Source organism: Mauremys mutica, chromosome 11 (genome assembly GCF_020497125.1).
Source record: "Mauremys mutica isolate MM-2020 ecotype Southern chromosome 11, ASM2049712v1, whole genome shotgun sequence".
NCBI lineage: Eukaryota > Metazoa > Chordata > Testudines > Geoemydidae > Mauremys > Mauremys mutica.
In genome coordinates, this window is record NC_059082.1 from 37,638,269 (window position 1) to 37,650,893 (window position 12,625).

The 12,625-nt window shown below is 49.1% G+C and overlaps 1 protein-coding gene and 1 long non-coding RNA gene across 4 annotated transcripts in view; one reads left to right on the forward strand and one right to left on the reverse strand.

Moving 5' to 3' along the window:
- The window catches only part of CSPG4 (chondroitin sulfate proteoglycan 4), an 82,915-nt gene that overhangs the window by 55,165 nt on the left and 15,125 nt on the right, over nt 1–12,625 (forward strand). For all 3 annotated transcript variants that reach the window (XM_044978891.1, XR_006572306.1, XR_006572307.1), the window contains exons 4-5: nt 662–1,141; nt 1,769–1,945. In XM_044978891.1, coding sequence (XP_044834826.1) covers nt 662–1,141; nt 1,769–1,945 — 657 coding nt within the window. The remainder of the gene's footprint in view (nt 1–661; nt 1,142–1,768; nt 1,946–12,625) is intronic.
- The window catches only part of LOC123343659, a 51,273-nt gene that overhangs the window by 18,569 nt on the left and 20,079 nt on the right, over nt 1–12,625 (reverse strand). The gene's annotated exons all lie outside the window — the stretch shown is intronic.

Consider the following 12,625-nt stretch of genomic DNA (forward strand, 5'->3'; position numbering starts at 1 on the left):
CTGCCTGTGGTCCTGCAGAACATCCACAAGGCGCCGGAGCGTGTCAAATTTTCCCTGGGCATTTCCTGTGTGGCTGGTCAGAACATCCAAGCTCGGACTGCTGTCCAGAGCGTCAACAGAGTGGTGCACTGTGGGATAGCTCCCGGAGCTACTAAGGTCGATTTCCGTCCACACATAGCCTAATTCGACATAGCCATGACGAATTTAGCGCTACTCCCCTCGTCGGGGAGGAGTACAGAATTCAAACTAAAGAGCCCTCTAGGTCGAACTAATTAGCTTCCTGGTGTGGACGGGTGCACGGTTAAGTCGAATTAACGCTGCTAAATTCGACATAAACTCCTAGTGTAGACCAGGCCTCAGAGTGGTAGCCTGTGACACCCCTTGTCACTGGTGGAAATGAACCAGGCACTAGACAACAGAGTCCAGGGCCAAGGTATTCAGTAGAATGGATTAGGCCTCACTCTCATCTGCTCTGTAAACCATTCCCACTTTAACCCCTTTGGGCACAGCCAGGAACTTTTGTCCTGCTGAGAGTCGGGCTCCCTGTGTGAATGGGGGAGGAGTCACACCTTGCTCCCACCAGAAAGAATGAAGTGCCTCTCCCGTCACAGGATGGAATCGATCAGGCCTTGCCAACTCTCTCTCTCTCTCTGGGACACAGGTAGTCCACGAGGACATTCCTCCTCAGGAGATTATCTACTTGGTGACCAGTCCCCCACGCTTAGGATCCCTGATGATGGTTTACCACAGCGGCACCTCCGACGAGCCTCCCATCTTGAACCCCATTCAGTCCTTTACCCAGGAGGACATCAATGAAAGCCAAGTGCTCTACCTGCACTCTGGGCCTGACGTGCAGAGCGACCAGTTCACCGTGGACGTCACGGCTAGTGGGGCAGAGACCCTGGAGGGGATTGTGGTGGACCTGGAAGTCCTTCCCTTTTCAGTCCCCCTAGACATCCACAACATCACAGTGACTGAAGGGAGCTCCATAACCCTCTCCACGGACATCCTGACCATCCCCAGCGCCTATTTCACAGCCCTGAATGTGGAGTTAATGGTTCCCGAGCCCCCGAGACACGGCATCATCCAGAACATGGTCAGACCTGAAGAGGGCAATCTGCACTTCTTCACCTGGAGTGAGGTATGGAGCCGACCTCTCCAGAGGCTGATTGATATGTCTAGACAGGCTTTGTGCCAAGTTAAAACCCAGGAGCTTGATCCTGATCCCCCAGTGCTGGAACTCCACAGATCCCAGTGGAGTTACTCCTCATTTACACCTGTGCAAAGCAAGATCAGAATCAGGCCCCAGGGATACCAAAGGTTAGGAAGCTGAACAGACAAAGCAGCTGAGGGGATCCACGTTTCTTTCATGTTCAGAGATCAAGGTGCACAGAGGGTCACCTCCTGCCTTTGGTCCCTGCACAGATCTTCCCCCAGTGTCAGGGTATGGGGGGGTTGTGCACACAGCCAGGTCTGTGGGGTGGGATCATCCCGGATGGACAACTTAGACCAGGAGGCCTATGTGAGGCCTATCACCATAGTCCTCCTCCCACAGCTCCCCATGGCAGCTCAGATGACCCGCTCCCTGTATGGCTCCACTCGAGCCTGCTCTGATGAGCACAGGCCTTGTGCTACCCCTGCTGTAGTTCCACTGGCCTTGGCATCCCTCCACAAGGGAGTGGTCAGGCCCACCCGCACGGTGGCTTCCCGGGGGAGCCTGCTAGTGGGTGAGCCCCTCCCAGACTCCTCAGACCTTCATTGCCCACAGGTGGAGCAGCAGCTCATCCAGTACGTTCACGACGGCAGCGAGTCCCTGGCCGATAGCTTCACCATCGTGGCCAACGCCTCCGAGGTCAACCGGCAGAGCCAGCCCAAGGCCGTCTCCATCACTGTCGTGCCACTCAACGACGAGGGGCCCACAATCACCATCAACACTGGGCTGCAGGTAACCTCCCCTGCCAGGACACACAGCTCCATGACCTCTGCTCCTGTGACCCAAGCTGCCAGCCATACAACCTCCAGGGCAGCATCTCCTGCCCCCTCAGAGCAATAACGTGCATCTCCTCCCTCCCCTCTGCAACCCATTAGACCCCAAGGGGGAATCAGACCCAGAAGGAATCTGCCCCCATCGCCTTACCCCCCACTACTGTTTGCCCTTTCCTTGCCCTTTCCTCCTGACCAGTGGGATTGTCTCCCACTGCCCTACTCTGCCCCAGCACTGCTCCTGCCCCACTCCCAGAATACAGAGCCTCACATTCCCACTAAAGAGAATTCCCTCCTGGCTGCTGCAGCCCCATACAGCCTAGGTCTGTCGCTCTGTCCTGTGTCCCAATGCTTGCCAAGGTGCCAATGCAGGAAGGGGAAACATCCAGTCTGGAGATGCATCGCAGCTGATCCATGCCATACCCTGTCACACACAGCCCTCACCAGGCCTGTGCAACCCCCCGTCCTGCTTGCCCAGCTCTGAGTCCAATCCCCAGCCATCCTCCAACTCAGCCCAGGGAAGAGAGTCACTTTTGGGTGACCTGACCTTGCACTTAGGTTGGGGGAGCCAGGTTTCACTCTGCCCTTCTGCTCCTCTGCAAACGACATCTTGGTCGATTTCCCTACTGCTCAGGGTGGGGGACAGAGGATGAGCCATTGCAGCAGCAGGCCAGGAACAGCAGGTAGCACAGCACACAGCTTATTGCTGCCCACGGGTGACCCAGGGAGCGGGCAATGCACCCTGCATTCATGCTGGCTCCCTAAGCCTTTCGGGGCATGTCAGCCTAACTCAGGGGGAAAGGGGCAAGCCACTGCTGAAGACCCTGTGACTCCACAGGGCCTGCATGCTGAGTGCACACTGCTGGCTTACCTGGGCGGGGATGGGGACTGGGCCAGGACAGCGTTAGGAGTGTGACATGCTCTGCCCCAGCGGGTTTGAGCAGAGAAAGGAGAAGGCAGCTTGGTGCTGCCGGAATCCCTCCTGCATGCATAAGATAGGTGTGCATCCGAGGCTTCCCTTTGTACAGACTAGGGGTGACCAGCAATCATGCCCTGGGCCTGGGTTTGCTGATGCTGGTGCATGTCACTGATCCACTGGCTGACCACCTCAAAGATTTGCTAAGACATGTGGAGCAGCATGTGTTAGCATATTAGACCCTGCTCCCAAGGACCTGGGTGAAAACCAAATCAACTGATATTATCATGTATAATAATGATGTATTTTAGTCCCTACGGAAGGTTGCAGGTCCAGACTGATGGGCACCAGCAGAGCTGGTTGGGGTACAGGGCTGGAATCACCGGGGCGCTGCAGGTCAGGATTGAGGTGCATAGGTAGAACTGTGTGTGGGGATCCCAGGGCTGGAATCACAGGGGCCTGCAGATCCAGATCAAGATGATCCACAGAACGGGGCTGCAGGAAGCTTGCCCAGCACCTGTTCTCGTGGCTATCAGCCACTCGCTTTCACAAGTCAAATGCCAGCCCAGGTGTCAGGAGAGAAGGAAAACTATAAAACAAAAAGACTCCCTGGTAGTTAAGGAAAGTTGTGGGTCTCAGCTCCAGCTGCTAAGGAGTTGGCTGCCAGCAGTGCCAGGGCAAAGCAAAGTGTGGGGAAGCAAAAAGCAGTTAAACTGAGGCAGTTGCGCTACTTGTGCAGTTTTTCCACTGACCCTTGACCTGGATGCTTTTATGAGAGAAAAAAAACTGCTCCTTGGATGGTAAATGAACTCAGTCAAATCTTACATCTGTTTTTCCATCTTCTGCCTTGCAATGCCACTGGTGAACACAAGATGGGAGCATTGCCCACTCTGCAGCCTTTGATTCTGTAAAGGGTTGGCCTGTGTGACTCACTTCCATGGTGATTTTACATTGACTCCTTAAGGTCAGACATCATGATCATCTAATGGAGGCCCCGCCCCAGTTTCACTCCTGTGCTGATAGGGCACTGACCTAGCATCTAGGCCAGGGCTCAGCACCACTGCAGCCTTTGTGCCTGGAAAGCCCCAGCCCCCAACTGAGGGTACTTCCTGCTCCTGACTGCTGGCATCAGCACTATTGACACATACCTTTCGGAGCCAGCCCCCCGGTAAACTCTGCCCTCAGCAGATCAATGCTCCGAGGGCAAACAAGAGACTCTGCAGTAGGGGAATTCCCTCCCTTGGGGAAAAATGGGGCATGATGTCATTTGGGAAGCAGGGTTTCCAGTGATTAGAGTGGGGGGCGGAGTTCCGGACTTCTGGGTTCTGTTCTCCATTCTGCCATTAACTTGCTCTTTGCCCCTGGGCTAGTCTGTGCCTCTGTCTCTAACCAGGGTTATGACGCTGGCTTGCCCTGTTAAGCACAATCATACCCAGTATTATGAGCACAAAGTACTGCAATAAGAGCCCAGCACAGTCACAGGAACATTATCCTGCTGAGAGTGTCACTGGATACAGTGGGGCGAGTTCAGTGATACCAAGTCCCCAGGGAAGCACCTGCTTTAACATCAAGCCAAGTCAGGCTCCTGCGGGCTCCCTGCGAATGATAGCTGAGCTCGGAGAGCTCCCAGCCTGGCCCAACAAAGGAGAGAAAGAGCCAGTCCTTGGCCCTAATGCAAGGAAGCGGCCCTCACACTATTCATCAGCAGCACAAGGGTTAATTTAACAACATTTGTTTCTGTTCCTATAACTTGGGGCTGGATTCACAGAGGGGCTGAGCACCCCGACTCCAGCTGAAGTTACGGGAGCTGCAGGTGAAAAGCAAAACTCAGGGAGAAGCGAGTGTGCATGCCTGGCCAGAGAAGGGGGTAGGAGCCAGGACTCCTGGGCTCCAGGACCAACTTTGCCACTGACTTGCTGTGTGACTTGGGGAAAATTGCTTCACCTCTCTGTCTGCCTTTGTATTTTGTATACAATAATAACTACCTAGCTGTTGTCTAGCACATTTCATCAGCAGATCTCAGGGCACTTCACAAAGGAGGGCAGTAACAGTAGCTCCATTGTACAGACGGGGAAATTGAGGCACAGAGCAGGGCTGTGACTTGCTCGAGGTCACCCAGCAGGCCAGCAGCTGAGCAGGGACTAGAAGCCAGGTCTCCTGAGTCCCCACCCAGCGCTCTGCACGCTAGGCCACACAAAGGATCGTGGGGCTCAGTTAGGGGCTGGCGAGCTGCATGGCTGGTGGGAGCAGGAAAGCATTCTGCACCCCAAGGAGGGGTTTGAACCACCTGTGGCAAGCTTTATGGTAAAGGAAAATGGTGAATGTAAAGACAGCCCTGCACCTTTAAGGCCAAACTCAAACCGCACAGGGTTTCACTCTGCCAGAGCCTGAGGTAAAGAAACATATCCGGGGCAGCTGAAGCCAAGCACCATCCTCAGCTCCAGCCCTTGCCCCAGCTAGAGTCCCTGACTCAGCACCCAGCTCCCCACAGACATCCCTCTAATAGTGCCTTGGGGAGAACTTAATTTATTCCTCAGAGCTGGCCTGGGCCTGCTACCCAGGAAGCCCCTGTGCTCCAGACACAGGCAACTGCGGGTGCTTCCTCTAATCACAGAGCATTTTAATCCCTTTTCTGCCAAGCTCACATCAGCGCCTCCCCTCCCCATCACAGGTGCTACAGTCCAGGAGTATTATAATTGCCTGGTTAATGCTCTGGATCCCATTCAACCTGCCCCTCTGACACAGCACAGGAGCCGCGCTCTCTAACGGGAACATGGGCAGAGCCCTGCACTCCAGCCACGAGATAGGACCAGCCACCTCATCCACCTGTTCTCGCTCCGCTGAGACGCTGCTGCCTTGCCAACTCTCAAAGGATGCGCTCAGAGCTGGGGAGGGCAAACACCCATTCACAAGCGCCCCTGCACTTGCTGCATTGGGAGAAACCCAAGCAGAGAGCTAGCAGGGCATCATTGGCGGGACAGCAGGGCCATTGTGTCTGCTGCTTTGCAAGAGTGGGATGCGGGAGTGGGGGGGAGCCTCAGCTGTTGGCTTATTATTATTACCCAGTCCATTACAGTGCATTCCCGCAATACCAAGCTGCCTTCACATGTACATATGCATCCCTCCAGGGCGTGCTGCTAAAAACATAGCCCAGAAATAAACCCAGCTTTGTTACAGAGCCAAGGGCCCTTCAGCACTTCCATTAGGATAACCGCCCTTCCCCTAAGGACGCTGGGTTCATGCCGACACGCTGACTAGCCCCACTTGTGTCAGCTCAGGGAGGGATTGTTTCCAGAGGGGCTTCAACAAATCAATCTGCCCTGGTGTTTTAAAGCGGTAGACATTTAAAAAAAAAATCAAACATCAGAAAGGATGGCTGCATGCCTATTTCTGTGCTGTTAAAACAAATCACTTTGCTGTTTAAAGGGACCCTAGCCGGGTCAATTTAGGTCTAGGATTTAGGTTGTCCAAAACTTAACATTGATAGGAAGGACTGCAAGATTCAGTTACATCACATGAAGGCACATAACTAAATACTGACGAATTTTATAAGTGCTGTGTACAAATGCTAGAAAGTCTAAATAAAAAGATAGGTAAACTTGAGTGTCTGGAATTAAACGAGTATATTGATATAATAGGCATCACAGAGGGGGAGTGGCACTGTATGTGAAAGAAAGCATAGAGTCAAATATAGTAAAAATCTTAAAGGAATCAAACAGTACCATAGAATCTCTATGGATAGAAATTCAATGCTTGAATAATAAGAGTAGGAATATATGACCGACCACCTGACCAGGATGGTGACAGTGATTGTGAAATGCTGAGGGAGATTAGAGAGGCTACAAAACCAGAAAACCCAATTATAACGGGGAATTTCGACTATCCCCGTATTGACTGGGTACATGTCACCTCTGGATGGGTTGCAGAGATAAAATTTCTAGATACCATTAATGACTGCTTCTTGGAGCTGCTAGTCCTGGAACCCACCAGGGGAGAGGCAATTCTCGATTTAGTCCTAAGTTGTGCACAGGATCTGGTCCAAGAGGTGAATATAGTCGAACTGTTCAGTAATAGCAACAATAATGTAATTAAATTTAACAACCTTGAAGGGTGAAAAATACCAAAGAAACCCACTGCAGTAGCATTTAGCTTCCAAAAGGGGAAATAAACAAAGAAGAGGAGGCTAGTTAACTAGAAATTAAAAGTAACAGTCACAAGAGTGAAATGCCTGCAAGCTGCATGGAAACGTTTTAAAAACACCATAACACAGACTCAAATTATATGTATACCACAAATTTAAAAAAAAACAGTAAGAGGATCACAAAAATGCCACCGAGGCTAAACAACAGAGTAAAAGAGGTGGTTAGAGACAAAAAGGCATCTTTTAAAAATTATAACTCAAATTCTCCTGAGGAAAATAGAAAGGAGCATAAACTCTGGCAAGTCAAGTGTAAAAGTATAATTAGGAAGGCCCAAAAAGAATTTGAAGAGCAACTAGCAAAAGACAGAAAAACTAACAGCAAAAAAAAATTTAAGTACATCAGAATCAGGAAGCTGGCCAAACAATCAGTGGGGCCACTGGACAATCAAGGTACTAAAGAAGCCTTCAAAGAAGACAAGGCCGTTGTGGAGAAGCTAAATGAATTCTTTGCATCGGTCTTCATTGTAGAAGATGTGAGGGAGATTCCCACACCTGAGACATTCTTTTTAGGTGACAGATCTGAGGAACTGTCCCAGATTCAGGTGTTAGTAGAGGAGGTTTTGGAACAAATTGATAAATGAAACAGTAATAAGTCACCAGGACCAGATGGTATTCACCTAAGAGTTCTGAACGAATTCAAATATGAAATTATAGAACTCCTAACTGTGGTCTGAGACCTATCACTCAAATCAGCCTCTGTATCAAAGGACTGGAGAATAGCTAATATAACAACAATTTTTTTAAAGGGCTCCAGGCGCTCCAATGGCAATTACAGGTTGGTAATTTGTTGAAACTATAATAAAAAGCAGAATTATCGGACACCTAGATGAACACAATATGTTGGGAAAGAGTCAACATGGGTTTTGTAAAGAGAAATCATGCCTCACCAATCTATTGGAATTCTATGAGAGTGTCAACAAGCATGTGATTCAGTCGATATAGCGTACCTGAACTTTCAGAAATCCCTCACCAAAGACTCTTAAGCAAAGTAAGCTGTCATGGGATAACAGGGAAGGTCTTCTCATGGATGAGTAACTGCTTAAAAAATAGGAAACAAAGGATAGGAATAAATGGTCAGTTTTCACAGTGGAGAGAGGTAAATAGCGGGGTTCCCGTCGATTTGTACTTGGACCAGTGCTGTTCAACAGATTCATAAATGATCTGGAAAACGGGGTAAAGAGTGAGGTGGCAAACTTTGCAGACAATACAAAATTACCCAAGACAGTTAAGTCCAAAAGCTGACTGCAAAGAGTTACAAAAGGATCTCACAGAACAAGAAAACAGCAGATGAAATTCAATGTTGATAAATGCAAAGTAAGGCACATTGGAAAACACAATTCCAAATATACATACAAAATGATGGGATCTAAATTAGCTGTTACCACTCAAAAAAGAGATCTTGGCGTCACTGTGGATAGTTCTCTGAAAACCTCTGCTCAATGTGCAGCAGCAGTCAAAAAAGCTAACAATGTTAGGAACCGTTAGGAAAGGGATAGATAAGAGAGAAAATATCATAATGCCACTACATAAATCCATGATCTGCCCACACCTTGAATACTGCATGCAGTTCTGGTTGTCCCATCTCAAAAAAGATGTACTAGAATTGGAAAAAGTACAGAGAAGGGCAACAAAAATTATTAGGGGGATTGAACGGCTTCCATATGAGGAGAGATTACAAAGACTGGGACTGTTCAGCTTAGAAATTAGACGACTAAGCGAGGATATGAAAGAGGTCTATAAAAGTAGGAATGGTATCGAGAAAGTGAACACATAACACAAGAACTAGGGGTCATCCAATGAAATGAATAGGCAGCAGGTTTAAAACAAACAAAAGGAAGTATTTCTTCACACAACACACAGTCAACCTGTGGAACTCATTGCCAGGGGATGTTGCGAAGGGTGCAGCCAAACATATCACTGCGTTAAAAAAAGAATTCCTGGAGTATCGGTCCATCAATGGCTATTAGTCAGGATGGTCAGGGACGCAACCCCATGCTCTGGCTAAACCTCTGACTGCCAGAAGCTGGGACTGGACAACAGGGGATGGACACTTGATAAATAGCCCTGTTCTGTTCATTCCCTCTGAAGCACCTGGCATTGGCCACAGTCAGAAGAGAGGGTACTGGGCTAGGTGGACCATTGGTCTGACCCAGTATGGCCATTCTGTTGTTCTTATGAAAGTCAAGGCAGCCCGCAGACTGCTCTAACCTTTTCCAGAGGCCAAAGCAACCCCCGGCATAGGGGATACACAAAGCCATTCCACTTCATTGTCTGCTCTGAACTCAGCCCATCCACAGGCACTGTTTGGCTCCCTGGTGTTTAAGCCATCCTGTGATTGCAACCTTGCAGCCCCTGTGGCCCAAAAGCAAAACTAACTAGAAACACAAGTGAAACTGACCGGCCACAAGGCAAACACAAAAAGATTGTTTGGGGTCTATTCAGATGTTCAGCCCCTTTAAAAGAAGCGTTTTCATTGATAAATCACAGAAAGGAATTAGTACATGGGCTGAAATTTCATAACAGCAACACCTTCCCATTAGTGAGTCCAAGTCAGGGTAAAGCATTCCTGGAGTTCATCTCTAAACTACACCCGGTGCTCACAGAGAACACGGGCGACACGAAGTCTGACCGGATATAATAAGACGAGTAAGTAAGAATAGAAACCAAGTGCAAAGCTTTAATAATTCAGAGGGGATGTGGAATATAATTAAGCACTTCAGTGACTGCGGAGCAGGCTGTCTGTAACAAACCCCGAAGAGTAAAGGCCCAAGACATTCCATTAGTCATTCCTGCTATTCAGGAAGCATTGTCTACCGAGCTGCAGTTCTTTCCATTAGTCTGTGATGGGGAATAATGCTTTTCAATAGGGCAGAAATAAATTACAACGAGTTATTGGCTTAGGAAATGTGCCACTACTGCACATGTTCAGAACCACACATTTTAGCCCCAGCCAGTGTGAATTCTGGATGATGCTGAACCCACTATAAAATTTACCTGCCATTAAAAATCCTCTAAAAGACCTTATTTCCTCATTAGGCCACAGGTACCTGGCAGAGGGAATGCAAAAGCTCTTGAATGCAACTCAGATGTATGCAGAGCCCTCAGCTATTTATTCCCACCCTCAGGGACTGTTAGATCCCAGACACAAATTAAACAGCAGCTTCTGCTCGGATAGCTTTGACTCTAAAGGGGACGCTCTGAAACAGGCATGTTTCCCCACAATCCTGGCTTGTATTTAGAGAGCATCTTCCACCCAAGACTCCAGAGCTATGGGCCCAACCCTGGGAATCCTCACAGAACTGCCATTGACTTCACTGGTTGCTTCATGGTGGAGGGCTTGTGGGACCGAGCCGTTCATGTCATATAGTGTATCTGTGCTTAGGAGATGCCCTCAAATAATAACCACCAAGGGGAGCTGGATTAAGCCCTGTGTGACCACAATTTTACAGTACAGTTTTTAGTAATTGCCGTCATTTAGGGCCTGATCCAGAACTCCCTTGGAGAGTTTTCAGGATTAGGCTCTCAGGCCCAGAATCTCAAAGTGTTTCCATGCCTAGGAGAGTTGGGCACTGAAATACCTTTGACGATCTGGGCTTTATCTCCACCATGTAAGCTGCAGGGAGATACAGCACATTTAATAGAAGCTGCAGCTTCTCAACAGATATATGGCGTCATAGGGATCCCTTCATCTGTGAAATGCAGCCACCTCTGGGGTGTCATGTAGCCTACAGCCCACACTGCATAAGATTTTAGGGCAGGGAGTGAAGAATCAAGTAAGTCAGTAGAACACAATAGGTACTCGCTCCCTTGCCAAATGACCACAGGTATTCAGGAGCTTGCTTTTATGTCTTGGACTAGCTTGTCCTCTTGTCCCCTGGAAGAGGAGGCTGGGACGGGGAACTGGCAGAGTTGTGTGCCCAAGACACCAGTCCAGAATTGGAGGTTTCCAAGAATGTTCTTCATTTAGAACTTTCTCCATAGCAACTGGCAACATCCTGTCACTGCAATAGGAAGAGAACCAGCTACACCCAATCAGACGATGGAAAGCTTTCAACTGAAGGGTTTGGTGAGCACATAAAACTGCCCGAGTCGAGATCAAGTGCCTGGAACCCAGAGCTGAAAGGGTGATTTTATTGTAGTGTCTGCTGGGAGCTAACATTCCAGCTGAGGCTGCAGTGTGTAAGGATTGGGTGTGCCCTGTTCTAATACACGGAGCCGCTCAAAGGCCAAAGAGTGTCTGGGCCTGACTTCCTGCTGTGAGTAGCCCTGCCCAGCCCAGCATGACAGAGCCCACACAGCATCATGCTGAAAACAATTCCACGCTCTCCGCCTGGCCTCATTTTCCAACTGTTTTGTAGACACGGGGGCTGAGCCACAATAGCCAAAATCAGAACCTCCAGCCTGGTCTCTGTGGATGGTTCTGGATCATTTCTAAAGTGGCATTGGCTCAAATCCCACAGTCTTCCAGGGAGCCAAGCTCCCACTGATTTTTATGGGAATTTGACCCCATTTAAGACCAAAAGAATTTGGCTCATCACAGACAATAAATATCTGGCTGTAAAATTTAATTTACCAGTTATTTAAGGCAGTAGACAGTCTCCCAGCCAAATCCATCCCCCAGTGTAACTTTGCCCCAGCAGGGGCAAATAGTGCTGCAGCATCTCCTCCCCATGGGAGTCCAGGGACCAGTGGCCACACCCAGCAGTTATCAGTCTAACAGGGAAGACATTCCAAATGCTTTGCAAATTCCATGCACTTTGCGTGATCTGTTGCTCATGCCCCTCTTGCAGTGTGACCTGGGGCAAGCTGCTTCCCCACACACACACACTTTGTCTGTCTTGTCTATGTAGACTGAAAGCTCTTTGGGGCAGAGATTGTCTGCACAGCACCTAGCACAACAGGGCCCTCATCTTAGATGAAGCTTCTGGATGCTAGTGTAATCTAAATAATAGTAATAGCTCATTACCCTGAGAAAGGTTTCTCCCAGACAGTTACAACTTGCTGCCATGGCTTTACAGAAAGCACAGCTAGTTTACATTTCGTTCCACAAGGGTTTGTTGGCACAGTTTATGGCCTCATTAGATAGGGATGGTAGGATTGGAAGCTTTTTAGTTAGAGACTGTAGCACAAGCAAAATGAGACAATAATATGGAAAGGAGAACTGGCCAAGTGGGGTTACGTGGAGAGAGCTCAAAACCAGTGACCCAGTTGAAAGCACCGTGGTAAAATCTGCATGAGATTCCAAGACACAAAGCCTGTTAGAAATGTGGGTCAGAGGACGCTGGTGGAGAGAATGAACTCTCACTCACCAGCCTCCAAACCTTCTGTGGAGATTCATTAAGTCACATGTGCGCCCTGTGAGGTGAGTGAGTATCATTAGCCTTACTTCACAGAAGTGGAAACTGAGGCTCAGAGAGGTGATGTGACTTGACCAAGGAAGCATGGTGAGTTAGTGGCAGAGAACCCCAGATTCATGCCCTCCACTTGCTGTTCTAACCAAGAAACGATGCTGTCCTGGTAATACA